Raw genomic sequence first — 20,087 nt, forward strand, 5'->3', positions numbered from 1 at the left:
AATACCTTGACTTTGTTGTCCTTAAGCCATTTTGCCACAACTTTGGAAGTATGCAATTGTCCATTTGGAAGACCCATTTGCGACCAAGCAATAACTTCCTGACTGATGTCTTGAGATGCTGCTTCAATATATTTCATAATTTTCCTCCCTCATGATGCCATCTGTGGCTCAGTTGGTAGAGCATGGTGTTTGCAATGCCAGGGTTGTGGGTTCGATTCCCACAGGGGACCAGTACGGGGGAAAAAAACATGTATGAAATGTATGCATTCACTACTGTAAGTCGCTCTGGATAAGAGCGTCTGCTAAATGACTAAAATGTAATGTAAAAATGTGAAGTGCACCAGTCCCTCCAGCAGAAAAGCACCCCCACAACATGATGCTGCCACCCCTGTGCTTCATGTTTGGGATTGTGTTCTTCGGCTTGCAAGCCTCCCCCTTTTCCCTCCAAACATAACGATGGTCATTATGGCCAAACAGTTAGACCAGAGGACATTTCTCCAAAAGTACGATCTTTATCCCCATGTGCAGTTGCAAACCGTAGTCTGGCTTTTTTATGGCGGTTTTGGAGCAGTGGCTTCTTCCTTGCTGAGTGGCCTTTCAGGTTATGTCGATATAGGACTTGTTTTACTGTGGATATAGATACTTTTGTACCTGTTTCCTCCAGCATCTTCACAAGGTCCTTTGCTGTTGTTCTGGGATTGATTTGCACTTTTCCCTGTCATGTTGTCCGACGCAAAATGTTCCTAAAAGTAACTCTGAAATGGTATTGTTTTTATGAAGATTTTTGAATATTCACATGAAAATCTGTCACCATTTGGATGGAACCTAGCTATAGACACTCTAAAGACTCTGGCAAGTGAGCCCCAAACATCTAAAGAATAAGCTACCAGCCAAACAAGCTTGTAAGAATTGTACTTAAATTCCCCCCTCGTACTCATCTGGAGAGTGAGCATTTTTTAGTGTCTGTATCTATGTAATGTGTCTGTATCTATGTAATATGTCTGTATCTATGTAATGTGTCTGTATCTATGTAATTGTTTTCATGTAAAAAATAGGGACCACAATGGAAATAAGTCCCAGACTTTATTGTGCAATCCCGGGCAATTTTAAAAATCTTTGTGTGTGTATATATATTATATATATATTATATATTTTTTCTTTGCTCACAAATAAAATCAATCAATCCAAACCGTGCAGCAGCCAATTGATGAATGAAAAGAGACGTCTGTTACAAAACACCAAAAAGTTGAATGACATTCAGAAATTGTCAAGTCAAGCCTTCTATACTGGGTAAGCCTACAAAGTAGGGAGGGATGTATTTTCTGTTTGTCAAGATTTACATAGTATATTTATTGTGGTGTTGAAAATGCAAACCATGAGGGGGGAGGGTGTTCCGTTTATTTTACAGTACAAGGGGAGGGTCATGTGAAAATATTTGTATTGTTGGGGAGGGGGGTGCATTTTTTTTTGACACCTTGAGTTGGACCAGCCCCCCACCAGTACATTTCTATATGTCCCTTACTATTACTATCTGCTCTGTACTATTACTCCTTTGTGATATTAACCAGATTCAACAGTACTGGTGCAGACACAGGCATAGCACAGAAATGGTGGTCAATAGAAAAACACATGAATTCCACCCAGGTAAGGGACACTAACAAAAAAGTGATTACATGTGACTGTAATTTATCCATTTTACATGGACTCTCACAGTTTACAACAGAGGAGTCACACAAAAGAACACAAGACAATGCAAAACTGCTGCATGTAGGAGAAGAAGCGAGTGGAATGTTGCTGTTGGTGTTTCACATTCCTCCCTCTTTCTTTCTCTCTGTCCCTCATGCTTTCTCTCTTCCCCCCTCTCTTCACTCACTCTCACAGTGCAGCACTCGGCTGTAACCTCCCTATTGTGTCAAGCAGATGATGCTGTCTTCTGTTGTGCTGTATTAAGTATCATCCCTTGAGGAGGAAGCCTCTGCCTATTTTTGTGGCACACGACCTAGTGCTTGCTCTTAGTGATGGCTGCATGTATTTACTCAGTCCAGACGGCGTGTGTGTGCACTGAAAAAGCCCAGTGATTGTGCCTGTAACTGCATTGCTTGTTCTGCAGTCTGACCCATGCTGGAGCGTGGTGTGAAATGTAATTTATCTGTGACATGCTGCCCCCTTCGCATGGAACACAAGCATCTGTTTATTGACCTGCCCACAGTTCTGCATTACTGAGCAGCCGGTGGCTGAGAGCCTGCTCTTTCCACTGCCAGTGGTGGGCACCGTGGTCGGCACATCAATCCGTCCCAGCTCTGAGTCTGCCTCTACAGACAATTTTTGATATTGTTCTGTTTGTTGCTCCCTTTCTCCTTCCTAAGCTATAATGCTCATATTAGAATAGACCACATGTGTTTTTCCCTGTTCTTTTGGTTGGGGTAGTAGTAAAAAAGAATCAAGTGGCGTTACAGCAGAAAAGAACAGCTGTGTGACGAGGTCAACGGCAAGAAGCTATGGAGCTCCAGATGTGTTTTTAGTAAAGTAGAGGGGATAAGATCTGATGCAAGGGGGTCTTGGTGTGGTTAATGCATACATCAAAAGCACAGGCTGCCAAACTGAGCCTGAAGTGGTATCAGTGTTGGATGAGTGAAATAGCAGAGGAGGTGAGAGAGCAGAATGGAGTAAGAGAAGGGGGTGCTGCTGTGAAGGGTGGGGGGATTACAGGGTGTTGTCTGCATTGTTGAACAGGTTAGCAAATTAACAGGGAATTAAGATATCCTGCATTCCTGCCCTAGCAGAACCCAGTAATCCTGGAGCCACCAGGGCAGAGAGCTAATGCCCATGTCCAGGGCTCTACAGACTGTACACTACACCCAGAGCATTGCCCTCTGTGTACACAGCTTTAGATCAGGGGTGCTAACTACTTGAAACAGCAAGATTATCATTGGGACTTAATTGTTGCTCTTGGCACTCTGCATTTTTTTAAAAGTCGCCTCCCTCGCTGTATGTGACCTAGTCCTAGTACAAACCTAGCTTGATGTTGATGCTGCTGTTTGTGCAGGCCACAGATGTAAGTAACCCTCTGACAAAGTTGTTTAGCTTAGTTTCTCTGCATGCTGAGCCAGGGTATTTTATTGCAGGCTCCCATGGCAACTGTTTGGCCCCTGGATATGGGCTATAGCAGTGTTTCCCAACTCCAGTCCTTGAGTACCCCCAATAGCACACATGTTTGTTGTAGTCCCTGACAAACCCATCTGATTCAACTCATTGAGGGCTTGATGATTAGTTGACAAGTTGAATCAGGGGTGCTTATCCGGGGCTACAACAAAAATGTGTACTGTTGGGGGTACTCGAGGACTGGAGTTAGGAAACACTGGGTTAAAGCAATTCCAGGAAACTGGGTTACTTCCTCAGTCGGTGCGAACAACTTCCTGTCCTCTCCAATATTGGACTGGAGCCAGTGCTCGGGGACGCCCATGTGTGTGCACCCTTTGTCAGTGTTTCATAATTACTTCCCCATCTCACTCCTCAGCCATTAGTTCAAATCCCCTTCGTCACTCATTCCTTCTCCGCAATGGGACCCAACTAACAGAGCCTCCCCTCCCCAGGGTTTGTAGGGGTTTCAGTAACAAAGCAGTGGTGAGCATTGAGGGAGGAATCAACGTGTGCCAGCCAGCTGCACAGCAACATGCCAAGGCCCCTGGCCCTGACTAGACATACTGTTTGTTTGTCTTTGATCTGTGCCCTTTTTTCAATTCCCATTTGTTCCAAAATATTTTCATTAATGACCGTCTTGTGATTTATCCTCATTGGAGCTTCTGAAATAGACATGGAACTTTGGTTAATATTGAACTTCTGAAATGAACAGAGATCTCTGGTTGTCAAATGTCTTACAGTGCACAGACCAATGCAGGCACATGCACACACGCACAGAGAGAGAAAGGAAGAGGGAGCGTGAGGAAGAGGGAGCAATAGATATTCACTTCCATTTCTACTCATGTGGTCATTTCATTGTCCAGCCCACACAGTCTCTGACCGCAGTCACACATGCACCTGCTCGCATCACTACACGTGTGGTGGAGGAGTCATTACTGCCTCTCTGTGTGTGTGTTGTCACAACACCAGAATTGTGACTTTGATACTAATACCAGGTTTAGTATCACAATACTCTATACCATCACGATACGCGATACCGAAACGATACCAAAACACTATACCACATCAAAAAAAGAAGGAATATTAGCCAAAGTCGCAGAATGGGACTTGATCCAGACAGATAAACTCAGCTACTGCTCTGTTCAATCATTGGGCATCTTTTGAATTGCATTTAAAAAAATGTATATGTCAACTTTTTTCAGAGACTGCAATGTATGCGTTAATGAATCAATTATACAATCATACAATCAATTTGACTTTGTTTTTACCAATATAACTTTTATTTGAGTGTTAAATCAAGATGCAGCCTAGACCTATTCACAGTACAGGTAGCCTAGTGGTGGGGCGGCAGGTAGCCTAGTGGTGGGGCGGCAGGTAGCCTAGTGGTTAGTGTTGGGCCAGTAACTGAAAGGTTGCTGGATCGGATCCCAGAGCTGACAAGGTAAAAATCTGTTGTTCTGCCCCTGAAACAAGACTGTCCCCCAGTAGGCTGTCATTGTGAATAAGAATTTGTTCTTAACTGTCTTGCCTAGTTAAATAAGGGTTACATTTTTGTATTTTTTTTAAATGCATATCAATAGGAGTGTGTGTGCATGCATTGAGTTATTGATCTGGTTTTGGCTGATTTCATGCGTCTACTGATCAACAACGTTTGCATAGAAGTAGTTTCTCTTGTAAAAATGTGCGCTGTCTCTTTAACAAGTAATGACATCATTCACGAAGCAAGAGGGGGGCGGCCTGTCAGAGCACAGTCAGTTTGCTGAGGCAATAGATCATCTCTGGGAGAGATGTGAGAGAGAGAATGAATAAGTGAATGAATAAAGTTTTTGGTGGCAATCAGCTCCTGGAGAGAGAGGCAGTCGGGACTGGGCTGTATAGACGCCTGCCCCATTCGCCACTCCGCTCAGCCTCTGCTTCACATTAGCTCCTCACAGCTTCACACTCACATCAGCAGGGATCACAAGCTGCTCCCACACAGACACTGTAAATCTCATCCGTTCTTCCTTTCTTCTCCTTTCCCGTCACGCCATCTCTTTTTTTCTTCTTCATCTCTGTTCCTGCGCTCACTCCAGCCATCCCTCAGTCAGTAGCAATGTTGAGGAAACTAGATGGAGGAGGTGAGGAAAATGAATACAAATATAGCTGTAGTAGTATGTGAGGGAAGGAGGAAGGGTATGTTTTAGTCATCTAATACCCTTTGTGTTCTCCCCCTCCTCTCCAACTGACCCCAGTTTTCCTTAGCCGCCTGGTTCTTATCATGTCTACAATGTCAGGGAATTCCCCTAAAGCACATTTCACTGAATAGGAGAGCCTCCATTAGGGGGAAGAAAGAATGTCAGTTTGTAGTTACAATAGCTTGGTAAAAGTTATTTATCAGCGGGGTGTGTGGTCGTGTGGTGGTACTGTTTGTTGTGTCTGTGTGAGAGGAGTGGGGCCAAGCTGCAGTGGGGAGGACCCTCACCTCCCTCTCCCAGAGTCCTCCCTCCTTTCCTCCCTCTCCCAGAGTCAAAGCCCGGGCCGGTGGCCTGCTTCAAGGGCTGTCCCTGACAAAAAAATGAAATAAATATTGGTCTACCGGAAGTCATCTGTTCTTTTGACCAATTGATTGGTTGAAATGTTTAAACGTCTATTTTTCCGTTTATAGACACACCCTATGTGTTTCAATAAAATCAACTATATGCATTCTATAAGCCTTGAACTTGTCTGATGCTTTAAGTTTACGATTTGATTAAATAAGACAAACCCCTCGAGGGCGCCGTTTTCATATCTCAAAATAATTGTCATGTGGTTAATCAAAATTCTTTTCCAAATCTAAATGAAAATGATACAAACCTAAAAAGTAACTTTTATTTCCATTGCCAGCTATGTAAAAATAGCCTACATAAAACCAACAAATAAAAATATTGCATCCTGCAGGTAGAAATGATCCTGATAAAAATCCTGTAAATCACATTGGCTACACATGGCCTGTCTGCAACGAACTTAAAACATTGTATCAACTATTAACTTGGGTCTGGCCTGAAGCTTGCATTGGCTAACTTGCAACATTGTATAAAATATTCTGGGCCCTCAGAGTTTCCTGTACCAGTGAGCTCGGGACAGACACAACTGTAGGCTATTTGCGCAAGGGATAAGAAGCAGTGCTTGATTTGGGCAAGAGCTCACCGGAGCTGAGTACCGGCACCACCTCTCCTAAAGTCCATGGAGAAGAAGAGCACCTCCTCCCAGCTGCCCACTGCACTGAGGCTAAGAAACACTGTCACCACCGATAAATCTACGATAATCGAGAATTTCATTAAGCATTTTTCTATGGCTGGCCATGCTTTCCACCTGGCTACCCCTAACCCGGTCAACAGCTATGCACTCCCCACAGCATCTTGCCCAAGCCTCTCCCATTTCTCCTTCACCCAAATCAAGATAACCAATGTTCTGAAAGAGCTGCAAAATCTGGACCCCTACAAATCAGCTGGGCTAGACAATCTGGACCCTCTCTTTCTAAAATTATCCGCCGCAATTGTTACAACCCCTATTACTAGCCTGTTCAACCTCTCTTTCGTATCGTCTGAGATCCCTAAAGATTGGAAAGCTGCCGCGGTCATCCCCCTCTTCAAAGGTGGCGACACTCTAGACCAAAACTGTTACAGACCTATATCTATCCTACCCTACCTTTCTAAAGTCTTCGAAAGCCAAGTTAACAAACAGATCACCGACCATTTCGAATCCCACCGCACCTTCTCCGCTATGCAATCTGGTTTCCGAGCTGGTCATGGGTGCACCTCAGCCACGCTCAAGGTCCTAAACGATATCATAACCGCCATCAATAAAAGACAATACTGTGCAGCTGTATTCATCGACCTGGCCAAGGCTTTCGACTCTGTCAATCACCGCATTCTTATCGGCAGACTCAACAGCCTTGGTTTCTCAAATGACTGCCTTGCCTGGTTCAACAACTACTTCTCAGATAGAGTTCATTGTGTCAAATCAGAGGGCCTGTTGTCCGGACCTCTGGCAGTCTCTATGGGGGTGCCACAGGGTTCAATTCTCGGGCCGACTCTTTTCTCTGTATACATCAATGATGATCTTCTCAACTGTATACATCAATGAACTTGACTTCTCAACTGGCCTACCTGGTTAAATAAAGGTGAAATAAATACAAAATAATGTTCTGTTGCTGGAGCTCCTGTTCCTCTTATAGAATATTAGCTCAAAAGTATTGTTGAGCTCCTGCACCTAATATAAACACTACCAGCACCCAAAATGAGTACCGGAACCTATTTCAGTCCAAGTCAAGCACTAATAAGCACTAATAAGTAATCAGGAAGCCATAAGACTCCTGAACAGCTAATCAAATGGCTACCCAGACTATTTGCATTGTCGTTGATGTTTGAGGTGAAGAAAACATTACTTTGAGAAGCTGCACAGGTCATTAGTGGAGGTGCGTTAAGCCAATCAGAAATACTATCAGATCCCCAAATGGGCACATTAATATGCCTACATTTGTGAGCAGGCCAGGTAGCCTATAGGCCTACTTCTGTGCGTGTGCGTCCTTACTCAACATTGACAGGGGCGCTCCAAACAAAAGACTGAATAAATTGACAAAAATCGTAAATGTAATGAAATTAACCAAAACTTGTTTCTCACAAGTGTAGCATAGGTTGTGCACTCTGCAAACGATGTGTCCACTCCTACAATGAGAACAGAAAGACCGACTAAATAAACTAAATATAATAATATTGAATGCATTAACAGAAATTACCATAACCAAAGTAACAAACATTGTAGATTACAAATGATAGGAATTAACGGTAAATGTACTACTGGTGATATATGTAATGGGGAATTGATATACATTAACAATCAAACGCAAACAAAAACAATTCACACAATGAAGTTATGAAACAATGAATGTGCACAAATTGTCGGGAGAGAGCGCATTCTGGACTGAGAAGTGCATTATTGTCACGTCCTGGCCAGTATAAAGGTTAATTAGTATTGTAGTTTGGTCAGGACATGGCAGAGGGTATTTGTTTTATGTGGTTCAGGGTGGTGTGTCTTGTAAAAAGGGTGTTTGATTTAGTAATTCCGGGTTTTGGTTTATGTTTAGGTATTTCTATGTGGAGTCTAGTGAGTGTATGTCTATGTTTGATTAATTGGGTTTGGGACTCTCAGTTGAAGGCAGGTGTTGTCTATCTGCCTTTGATTGAGAGTCCCATATAGTAGGGTGTGTTTGTGTTTGGTATTTGTGGGTGATTATTCTGTGTTGAGCTTTATGCTTTGCCAGACTGTTGGTTGTGCGGTCATTCACGTGGTTTGTTATTTTGGCATTCATTTTTGAAAATAAATAAACGTCAAGATGAGCCTGCACTTACCTGCTGCGTTTTGGTCCTCCTTCACCGACGACAATTGTGACAATTATGCATCTGGGCGCATGGTCAATCTGATGTCTGCATTGGCCATGCAGCATTTACGTGATAAGGTCTCAGCAGAAGTCAGGGCAAGAATGGCCTCAGCAGAAATCAGGGCATTCATACGTCTTGCGCTTCGCGGAGTAGTACAGAGCTGTTGTCAAGGAAGTGAGTTTGTGTTTTTTACAGGATGTACCACCCCCACCTACTGTCAACCGATCATGTCAATCCAGAGCTATACAGCGCACTCTACATTGTTACAACATTTGGGGGATGAATGGTGATGCAGTACGGAGTTCGATTTGGCCTCTGTATGCCTCTGGAGGCTTCGCAATTGCGTCACACCCTTTATATGGAGCCTCCGACCTCATTTTTGGATCATGTTTTGGCTTTTAGTCTAGGCACAAATATATATATACAGCTGGACTAAAACAATCTCGGGTTGACCAACAGCCTAACGACCAAGCAAGCGACCAGTCGATTAATTGGGGTCAGCCCTGCTTCAGAATGGAAATGGAGTAATTAGTGACAGCCCATCCCAAATCCTGAGATCACTGCACCTGCAGTGTTTCCCCTAGGATTTTCTTCAGCAGCGGTGGCAAAGTTAGCTTGGAATAGTGGGCCTGGCCAATTGTGCAGTCTCCAACCAAAATGTTTTGAGACCGGCCTCTTGGCCACAAGAGAGACAAAGAGCTAATTTCCTGAAATTATATACTTTGCTATGGGCAGAGAGAAAATGATACAGTTTTAAAGCTAGTTTCCTGCAATTCTACACATTTTGACATGGCTTATGCTGTGTTCTTATGCTATCTGAGTGACTCAAGCCTTATAACAAAATCAATGCCATGACATTTTTAAAATTTTAGATTCTCCCTAACGGTCTAGTTTTTATTTTGTGATTGTTAGTTCTCAATGATGTTATTTAAAAATATATAACTCCATTATCTTTTCTACATACTTTATATCTGGTTTTAGTCATTTAAGTTTACACTGAAAACGTTTTACCGACCACTGCTAAATGAATATAGGGGCAACACTGGCCTGGCATTGTGACGGCCTGTATGTGGAGCTTGTCAAACCAGTCAGGGGAAAGATCACAGCCGCGTACTCGCTTACTCTCCTTCTTGTTGCTCTTTTTAGCGCTCTTTCATGTCGCTATACTTTGCTATTTTTTCTGTCCTCCTACTCAGTTCTGTTTTTCTCTTGTCTTTTTGCTTTCTGTTTCTTTAACCCTTTATATACTACTTCCTGCTTTCTGTCTATTTCTCTCCTTCGTGTCTAAAAAGTTATGAATTTTGGATCAACGTGGTGGCTGGCTTGAGCAGTTTTTACTGAAGAATTTCCTATTAATGAGCCAGTGTCTGTAGAGTGAAGCCCTAGACACAAATTTCACTGTTCAATCATGTGCATATTTTTGGCCCCTCTTTTTTAACCACAATGACCACAAATGAGACAGGACAGGAAAAGTGTGTCTGCCTGTAGCGCTTCCAAGTGTGTTTCTGTCACAAGAAGGCTAATAGGCCTAGCATATCATTTTAGAAATGTTTTGATATGCATTTTCTTGCAAATATCCCATTGATAATAGCCTCTCTATTCCTATCTGTGGTTAATGCACATGTAGACTAAGTTATCACAAGTTAGGATCAGCCTTGAATCATCAGTCACATGGGGACAAAAGTGAAGGATCCAGACAGAGAGTGACCTCAGAGTGATCTGTAATGTCTTCCTGTCTAAGTAGCATGAATAGTAGGTGTATTATTTCCGTGGTCAGTTAACATGCAAAGTCACACATGATATCACAGCATAGTTGTACGCAGTACAGCAGTATGTGGTCTGATATGTCAGCTGATGAGTGTGTCTTTTTGCCTCAGGTGTTCCAGGCTCATTCGGTTGCCCTAAATGGTAGTGGTCATTTTCATGTAAAAGGACTAGGGCTGTCAAATGATAAAAATAATGAATCGCGATTAAGTGCAATTTTTGAATTTGCTCATGTGGACCTAAATAAACCATTTTCCATTTAAAAAGCAGTGTATTGAGTTATAGGCATACTACACTGAACAAAAATATAAACGTAATATGCAACAATTTCAAAGATTTTACTGAAGTACAGTTCATATAAGGAAATCAGTCAATTGAAATAAATTCATTAGGCCCTAATCTATGGATTTCACATGACTGAGAATACAGATATGCGTCTTTTGGTCACAGATACCTTAAAAAAAGGTAGGGGTGTGGATCAGAAAACTAGTCAGTATCTGGTGTGACCACCATTTGCCTCATGCAGCAGCGCAACACATCTCCTTCACATAGAGTTGATCAGGCTGTTGATTGTGGCCTGTGGAATGTTGACCTACTCCGCTTCATTGACTGTGTGAAGTTTCTGGATATTGGCGGGAACTGGAACACGCTGTCGTACACGTCGATCCAGAGCATCCCAAACATGATCAATGGGGGTTACATACAGGTCATGGAAGAACTGTGACATTTTCAGCTTACAGGAATTGTGTACAGATCCTTGTGACATAGGTCTATGTATTATCATGCTGAAACATGAGGTGATGGCGGTGGATGAATGGCACAACAATGGTCCTCAGGATCTCATCACGGTTTCTCTGTGCATTCAAATTGCCATCTATAAAATACATTTGTGTCCATAGCTTATGCCTGCCCATACCATAACCCCACTGCCTCCATGGGGCACTCTGTTCACAATGTTGACATAGGGCAAACCGCTTGCCCACACAACGCCATACATGCTGTCTGCCATTTGCATGGTACAGTTGAAACCGGTTACGACACCGAACTGCAGTCAGGTCAAGACAATGGTGAGAACGACTAGCACGCAGATGGCCTTCCCTGAGACAGTTTCTGACAGTTGGTGCAGAAATTCTTTGGTTGTGCAAACCCACAGTTTCATCTGCTGTCCGGATGGCTGGTCTCAGATCATCCCGCTTGTGAAGAAGCCGGATATGGCGTTCCTGGGCTAGCGTGGTTATACATGGTCTGCGGTTGTGAGGCAGGTTGGACGTACTGCCAAATTCTCTAAAACAACGTTGGAGGCAGCTTATGGTAAAGAAATTAACATTCAATTATCTGGCTACAGCTCTGGTGGACATTCCTGAAGTCAGCATGCCAATTGTACCTGTGTAATGATTATGCTGTTTAATCAGCTTCTTGACATGCCACACCTGTCAGACGGGTGGATTATCTTGGCAAAGGAGAAATGCTCACTAACAGGGATGTAAACAAATTTGGGATGTAAATAAATTTGTGAGAAATAAGCTTTTTATGCATATCAAACATTTCTGGAATCTTTTATTTCATTTCATGAAACATGGGACCAACACTTTACATGTTGGGTTGATATCTTTCTTCATGTTACACTACCGTTCAAAAGTTTGGGGTCACTTAGAAATGTCCTTATTTTTGAAAGAAATGCAGATTTTTTTGTCCATTAAAATAACATCAAATTGATCAGAAATACAGTGTAAACATTGTTAATGTTGGAAATATTTTAAAGGCTGATTTATGAAATATCTACATAGGCATACAGAGGCCCATTATCAGCAACCATCACTCCTGTGTTCCAATGGCACGTTGTGTTAGCTAATCCAAGTTTATCATTTTAAAAGGCTAATTGATCATTAGAAAACCCTTTTGCAATTATGTTAGTACATCTGAAAACTGTTGTTCTGATTAAAGAAACAATAAAACTGGCCTTCTTTAGACTAGTTGACTATCTGGAGCATCAGCATTTGTGGGTTCAATTACAGACTCACAATGGCCAGAAACAAAGAACTTTCTTCTGAAACTTTGTACTCTGGTTAGAGCCAGTTTGCGTAGTTCTGTGAAGGGAATATTACACAGCATTGTACGAGATCTTCAGTTTCTTGGCAATTTCTCGCATGGACTAGCCTTCATTTCTCAGAACAATAATAGACTGACAGGTTTCAGAAGAAAGGTCTTTGTTTCTGGCCATTTTGAGCCTGTAATCGAACCCACAAATGCTGATCCTGCAGATACTCAACTAGTGTGTAGAATAATTCCCAAATATGCGGAGAAGGATATCACATATCTATATAACTTTTGTGTACCTATTCAGGATACATCACCGTGAAGAGATTCATTCATATCCATAATTATGCATTTATATGCAGTACAGATCAGGGACCCATGATGAAATTCCGTTACTGCAATTCCGTTACTGGGTGTAAATCCACTTTACTTAATGTAGTTCAAAACCCAAAATATATTTTTTTCAAATTCAATGTGTCGTGTCATAGCTGACACCCCATTCTTTCTACAGACATTGTTGAATCTTAATTCAGAGCAGATATTTAAGAGTTTTTGGAAAACGTGGACACATAAAAAACGGAGGGAGATTTTACCGAAATTCTGTTATCAAACTTTGCGTCTGCACATTTCTTCCAGTAAATGTATTTTATGTTAAATGTTCAGTGTAAATTGTTAAAAGTAGTCCTTGAGCATAGAGTTGGTTTGTTAATCTATGAAATCAGTGTTTTTTCTTTGGCATACATTTTAAGTGAAAAAAATCTGAGCCAGTGCAATTCCGTTTTTGTGGAATTGCCCCAGTGTGGTTGTGTTGATCACAGTTGTTCATAGAAACTCAGTGATTATTAGTTAATATCTATTGATTCTTGGACCTCAGTCTGATTCCCTTCTTTGTCCTCCAACCATCACTCAGTTGTTTAAAATATTTTTGACAAAGATCTCGGCTTTTCCTTTAAATTGGTAGTAGCTTTGGATTTGTATGTGAGTCTGCATCGTGTAATTCCTTTCAGAATGGTATGCATACAATATGTGACAGTCTTCTTACAGGAAGTAGTGTTAACGCTGAGCACACTTCCTGTGCTGTGATGACTGTCCTGTCACACGAGGGTTGGCGTTGCTGTGATGTTGTCTGACCTGCCCTCTTTCTTCCTGGAAAGAGCTCCCTCTGGGTTTTGGCAGTGACTCATCCACTGGTTGATTATGGCAGTGAACGTCAGGCAAATACTTAGACCACACTAAATTAGGCATTAATGAAAAAGGCTTATTTTTTAACGTTGTCTTTCTAGCAGCTAAAGATTTTCACAAATGCATGTTCTGTTCCTTCCTGTTGAAAATCCACATTTTTAGAATGGTGGATACTTGGTGATCTGAAATGCTGTCAGCTTTTTTCATACCTTGAGTTTAATCAACGCTATCAGCCCTCATATTAAATTTGAAAATTGATATTGGCAACTAACATCATCATTCTATTTGGCATGTGCCACCACCACCTGGTATGCATCAGGACCACTTGAGTTCCATCTCTTGTTGAATCCTCACCACATGATGGAGGATGTGTTTGGGCCTGAGTGTCTGATTGGCAGCCAGATAGATGAGCTTTGTGGTCTCAATTAAGGCTCACTGATGTCTCTGTCTGCTGCATGTTCACTCGCTGACTTATCTGGCTTTAGTAGTTTCCTATGTTGCTATGATCTCCTGGGGATGGGTTTTGCAGTACTGGTGAGTTATACATGAGTTTGATTGGCATAAGACTGTTGGAATATATATTAGGATAATTGGATCTACACTACATGATCAAAAGTATGTGGACACCTGCTTGTCGAACATCTCGTTCCAAAATCATGGCTATTAATATGGAGTTGGTCCTCCCTTTTGCTGCTTTAACAGCCTCCACTCTTCTGGGAAGGCATTCTACTAGATGTTGGAACATTGCTGTGTTGACTTGCTTCCATTCAGCCATAAGAGCGTTAGTGAGATTGGACACTGATGTTGGGCGATTAGGCCTGGCTCGCAGTCGGCATTCCAATTCATTCCAAAGGTGTTCGATGGGGTTGAGGCCAGGGCTCTGTGTAGGCCTGTCAAGTTCTTCCACCCCGATCTCGACAAACCATTTCTGTATGGACCTCACTTTCCTGTTTCAGCATGACAATGCTTCCATGCACAAAGGGCCTTCCTCAAACTGTTGCCACAAAGTTGGAAGCACAGAAACGTCTAGAATGTCGTCGTTTGCTGTAGCATTAAGATTTCCCTCTGGAACTAAGGGGCCTAGCCTGAACCATGAAAAACAGCCCCAGACCATTATTCCTCCTCCTCCAAACTTTACAGTTGGCAGTATGTATTGGGGCAGGTAGCATTCTTCTGGCATCCACAAATCCAGATTCGTCCGTCGGACTGCCAGGTGGTGAAGTGTGTGATTCATCACTCCAGAGAATGCGTTTCCACTGCTCTAGAGTCCAATGTCTGCGAGCTTCACACCATTGCAGTTGACACTTGGCATTGCACATGGTGATCTTAGGCTCATGTGCGGCTGCTTGGCCATGGAAAACCATTTCATGAAGCTCTCGACGAACAGTTCTTGTGCTGACGTTGCTTCCAGAGGCAGTTTGGAACTCGGTAGTGAGCGTTGCAACCGAGGACAGATGTGTCCCATTCTGTGAGCTTGTGTGGCCTACCACTTCGTGGTGAGCCATTGTTGCTTCTAGACGTTTCCACTTTACAATAACAGCACTTACAGTTGACCGGGGCAGCTCTAGCAGGGCAGAAATTTGACGAACTGACTTGTTGGAAGGGTGGCATCCTATGATGGTGCCACGTTGAAAGTCACTGAGCTCTTCAGTAAGACCATTCGACTGCCAATTTTTGCTATGGCGATTGCATGGCCGTGTGCTCGATTTTATACACCTGTCAGCAACGGGTGTGCCTGAAATAGCCAAATTCACTCATTTGAACTGGTGTCCACATACTTTTGTACATATAGTGTATGTTTTCAAGAGGGTTCTGAGTAAACAGATATTGGAAGGCCTATAGAAAAAGATCAATAACATTATTTATCATGTTGCGTGTTCTACACATTTTCCTTCCCAAGAAAATTGCAAGAAATTACCGGGCTTCCTGATATTCCCGTTCAAAGTGCATATGCTATTTAAAAGCATATAATACCTGCAAATTTTGTCATTGTTGATGTTTCCTAGTTTTAACAGGCCTATGAAGCACTGTTGGCCGATTGGTCAAATGTTATGAGGTTATTACAGTCTAGTGAAAAATTTAAATTTGTTTTAGCCTACCTTTGTTACCCTATGAAATGCGATTAAAGGTTGCATGTACAGTTTCACCATAAACAATGCGTGCACTTTGAATTAAGGGCGACTTTGTGTAAGTAAATACGGTAAACTACAACAATGTGCGCACACACGCACAAACACACACACCCTGAGTGTTGATTATTGATTATGCAGAGAGCAGAGAAGCCGAAGGAAGACCGATTTAGACATTGCTTGCATATCATTTCCATTTCACATCATGCTGTTCAAAGAAATAATGTATTATAATTTACCGGTTTCTCGCAATTATTTATCCCAGGAAAGGGGAGTGGGTTTGGATGGAAAATCCCAGTAAATTTTGGTAACCCAGCTCCAACCATTAAACCCTATTCTTGACTGATGTGTTGTATTCCTGTCTGTTACAGCTCTTCAGTGTCTGGATGCTGTTAAGCCGTGTGTGAACAATGCTACGTGTGCCACCTTCACCAACGGGACAGGCTACTGCAGGTAAGACTGGCTTGGCTGAGGAGGAACCCCTCAGCTGATTGTTGAGTCCAGGACTAACCCAACCCAAGGGATAAATCAAACCCCATCTTTCCACAGGCACAGGGAACACTGACTAATACCAATACTGAGAGCACCACCAAAATATATACTTATACCTCCAAAGAGATCTCGGGGGATCTCCCAAGTTGTTGTTGCCAAATTAATAAAGACTCTGCCACTGTATTCAATGGTAACACTATCATTAACTGTCTAAATCCAGATAGGGTATTGCTTTTTAATGTTGGGGAATTCCACATTAACAGAGTGATGCTGAGACTGACTTTTCACTTTAAAATGTATGTGAAACAGAAACCAATGATTGCAAAGTTAAACAATTTCTACATAAAATTTTCCAAAAACACATTTACTTTAAGAACCGTGCAGATGCAAAGTTTGATAACAGAATACCGGCACGAACAGCACCAACCGTCATTCTGTTACCAAACTTTGCATCTGCACTGTTCTTCAAGTTCTTCTCTTAACACAGAGGCCCCCCAGGGGTGTGTCCTCAGCCCTCTGCAGTACTCCATGTTCACTCACGACTGCGTGGCTTTGTATGACACCAACTCCATCATTATGACCATCCTGTGTCACTTTACTTGGACTATGAAAATATACTTTATGAAACTGTCAATAAGCATTATGACCAGCATAATCATATAAGCTAGATAGGCCTATCACATACATGTCCTTATGTCAATCATCAGTCAAAAAGAGGGTGTCTTGTCCTACTCCTGAAATGTGCATTAGGGTAGGTGCATGTCTGACATCAATGTGAGCGCAATTACGATGATAATTAAATATGGTAAATGTCAGAAAATTGTATATAACATAAACATACTGTTGACAAGTAGGTTATGGTGTAATGGAATGTTTTGCCTTGTGAGTTTTGACACTCTTATGTAGGTGTCATAACCAGCAATAAAATAATGCAATATATCTCACAACAGGTCTAAATATATGTTGTGACAGTGTTAGGACCATATTATGACAGGTTATGTCAGCTGTTATGACATAATGACATGGTATTGACCGTGTCATAACGTGTTAGGAGGCTGGATGTCAAGTAAAGTGCTACCTAATTTTAATTGGAAATTGTTAAGTAGTCATTTTGCATAAACAAACCATACAACTTTAACTTTGCAATCATTGGTTTTTATTTGACATACATTTTACAGTGAAACATCTGAGTCTGTGTCACTCTGTTACCATGGAATTGCCATGTTCTGTAAAGGTCTGTAGTTATTTAGGTTTGTCATGGCATAGGCCTAAGCCTAATTCCTTTGAAAGTGCTTGTAATTATGACCTTAGCAGAGAAAGAACAGATACTCCCAATATGATCACCAATTATGGAAGCACACAGCTGGGTCATAAGCCTATTATGTTTCATTTAATGGTATGTGAATCACACCATGTTTCTGTTCCCAAACCTGTGGAATCTGAAAGGTTTGCTGCTTTCAAAATAAATAGAAAACATCTAGGCTATAATCAATGTTTGCAAATACACTACATGACCAAAAGTATGTGGACACCTGCTCGTCAAACATCTCATTCCAAAATCATGGGCATTAATATGGAGTTTGTCCCCCCCTTTGCTGCTATAACAGCCTCCACTCTTCTGGGAAGGCTTTCCACTAGATGTTGGAACATTGCTGCGTGGACTTCGATGGGGTTGAGGTCAGGGCTCTGTGCAGTTCTTCCACACCGATCTCGACGAACAATTTCTGTATGGATCTCGCTTTGTGCACGGCGGCATTGTCATGCTGAAACATTAAAGGGCCTTCCCCCAAACTGATGAGACAAAGTTGGAATCACAGAATCGTCTAGAATGTCATTGTATGCTGTAGTGTTAAGATTTTCCTTCACTGGAACTAAGGGGCCTAGCCTGAACCATGAAAAACAGCCCCAGATCATTATTCCTCCACCACCAAACTTTACAGTTGGTGCTATGCATTGGGGCAGGTAGCATTCTTTTGGCATCTGTCAAACCCAGATTTGTCCATTGGACTGCCAGATTGTGAAGTGTGATTCATCACTCCAGAGAATGCGTTTCCACTGCTCCAGAGTGCAATGGCGGCGAGCTTTACTCCACTTCAGCCGACGCTTGGCATTGCGTATGGTGGTCTTAGGCTTGTGTATGCGGCTGCTCGGCCATTAAAATCCATTTCACGAAGCTCCCGACGAACAGTTCTTGTGCTGACGTTGCTTCCAGAGGGAGTTTGTAACTTGGTAGTGAGTGTTGCAACCGAGGACAGACGATTTTTACGAGCTACGCACTTCAGTACTCTCCGGTCCCTTACTGGGATCTTGTGTGGCCTACCACGTTGTGGCTGAGCCATTGTTGATCCTAGACATTTCCACTTCACAATAACAGCAGTTACAGTTGACCGGGGAAGCTCTAGCAGGGAAGAAATCTGACCAACTGACTTTTTGGAAAGGTGGCATTCAATGACGATGCCATGTTGAAGGCCATTCTACTTTCAATGTTTGTCTATGGCTGTGTGCTCGATTTTATACACCTGTCAGCAACGGGTGTGGCTGAAATAGCCGAATCTACTAATTTGAACTGGTGTCCACATACTTGTGTGTATATATAGTGTATGTTACTCTACAGGTGTAGGGAGTCCATTGTGTGTCCTCCCCTGGTCTAGAACATGACACTGACCTTGAACTTGGTGTAGCTTTTTACCATCAGTGGTTGTAATGAGAACGACTAGGAGGATAAGGGAGCCGAAGGAAAATAACACTGAACTTGAGTCAAACACACTGGTTTTAAGGGTGACTATTGAGTAACTGGCATTGACTGCACCAGAGGGAAGTTTCAACATTCAAGTTTGTCCCTCTTCTCTATTATCTAAAAATATAAATGTACTCCTTTGTCCCATATTGAATGTCTATGATGATAACGGTAGCAGCAGAGTTGAGTATGTGAAGGCTGAGGGGCCTGGCAGCGGGCTGCGCCTCCTGAAGAGAGGAGTCTTTCAGTCCAAGGCCAGTCAGGTGACCGAGAGCAGGGCAACTGTTAGACTGATTAACCAATCAGTCTATGTGCCGTCGTCACACAGGCACGGCTCCTTCCCGCCGACCGACCTCAAAAGAGTCATTGTGTGAAAATCCCATTATGTGTTTATTAGACTTCTAACATATTAAAAGGCAAGCAGTGAAAAATAAACAGTGACCTTCCATTCCCCCTCAAGACGTGTAATTATGGACTGTAGAGCAGCCCAGGGGTGAGAGAGATAATTATGATGACTACTGTTGTGTTGACATGCTGTCTTTTGGACAAGGCTGGACACCGGCAGGGGACGAGGGAAGCAGGCTGAAATGTGCTCGAAGATGGATTGATGGCTGCCCGTTGGCTTTTGTGCAAATGAAACAGGAGGATACAGAGAAGGGATACAGGAGGATACAGAGAGGGAACAGGAGGATACAGAGAATGGATACAGGAGGATACAGAGAAGGGATACAGGAGGATACAGAGAAGGGAACAGGAGGATACAGAGAAGGGATACAGGAGGATACAGAGAAGGGAACAGGAGGATACAGAGAAGGGAACAGGAGGATACAGAGAAGGGAACAGGAGGATACAGAGAAGGGATACAGGAGGATACAGAGAAGGGAACAGGAGGATACAGAGAAGGGAACAGGAGGATACAGAGAAGGGAACAGGAGGATACAGGAGGATACAGAGAAGGGATACAGGAGGATACAGAGAAGGGATACAGGAGGATACAGAGAAGGGAACAGGAGGATACAGAGAAGGGAACAGGAGGATACAGAGAAGGGAACAGGAGGATACAGAGAAGGGAACAGGAGGAGACAGAGAAGGGAACAGGAGGATACAGAGAAGGGAACAGGAGGATACAGGAGGATACAGAGAGGGAACAGGAGGATACAGAGAGGGAACAGGAGGATACAGAGAAGGGAACAGGAGGAGACAGAG

The 20,087-nt window shown here is 42.7% G+C and overlaps 1 protein-coding gene across 2 annotated transcripts in view; it reads left to right on the top strand.

Annotated features, from left to right (window-relative positions):
• The window catches only part of notch2 (notch receptor 2), a 55,381-nt gene that overhangs the window by 1,909 nt on the left and 33,385 nt on the right, over window positions 1–20,087 (top strand). For both annotated transcript variants that reach the window (XM_082956823.1, XM_014216483.3), the window contains exon 2: window positions 16,024–16,105. In XM_082956823.1, coding sequence (XP_082812949.1) covers window positions 16,024–16,105 — 82 coding nt within the window. The remainder of the gene's footprint in view (window positions 1–16,023; window positions 16,106–20,087) is intronic.

This window comes from Salmo salar, chromosome 10 (assembly GCF_965601325.2).
Source record: "Salmo salar chromosome 10, fSalSal1, whole genome shotgun sequence".
Lineage (NCBI taxonomy): Eukaryota > Metazoa > Chordata > Actinopteri > Salmoniformes > Salmonidae > Salmo > Salmo salar.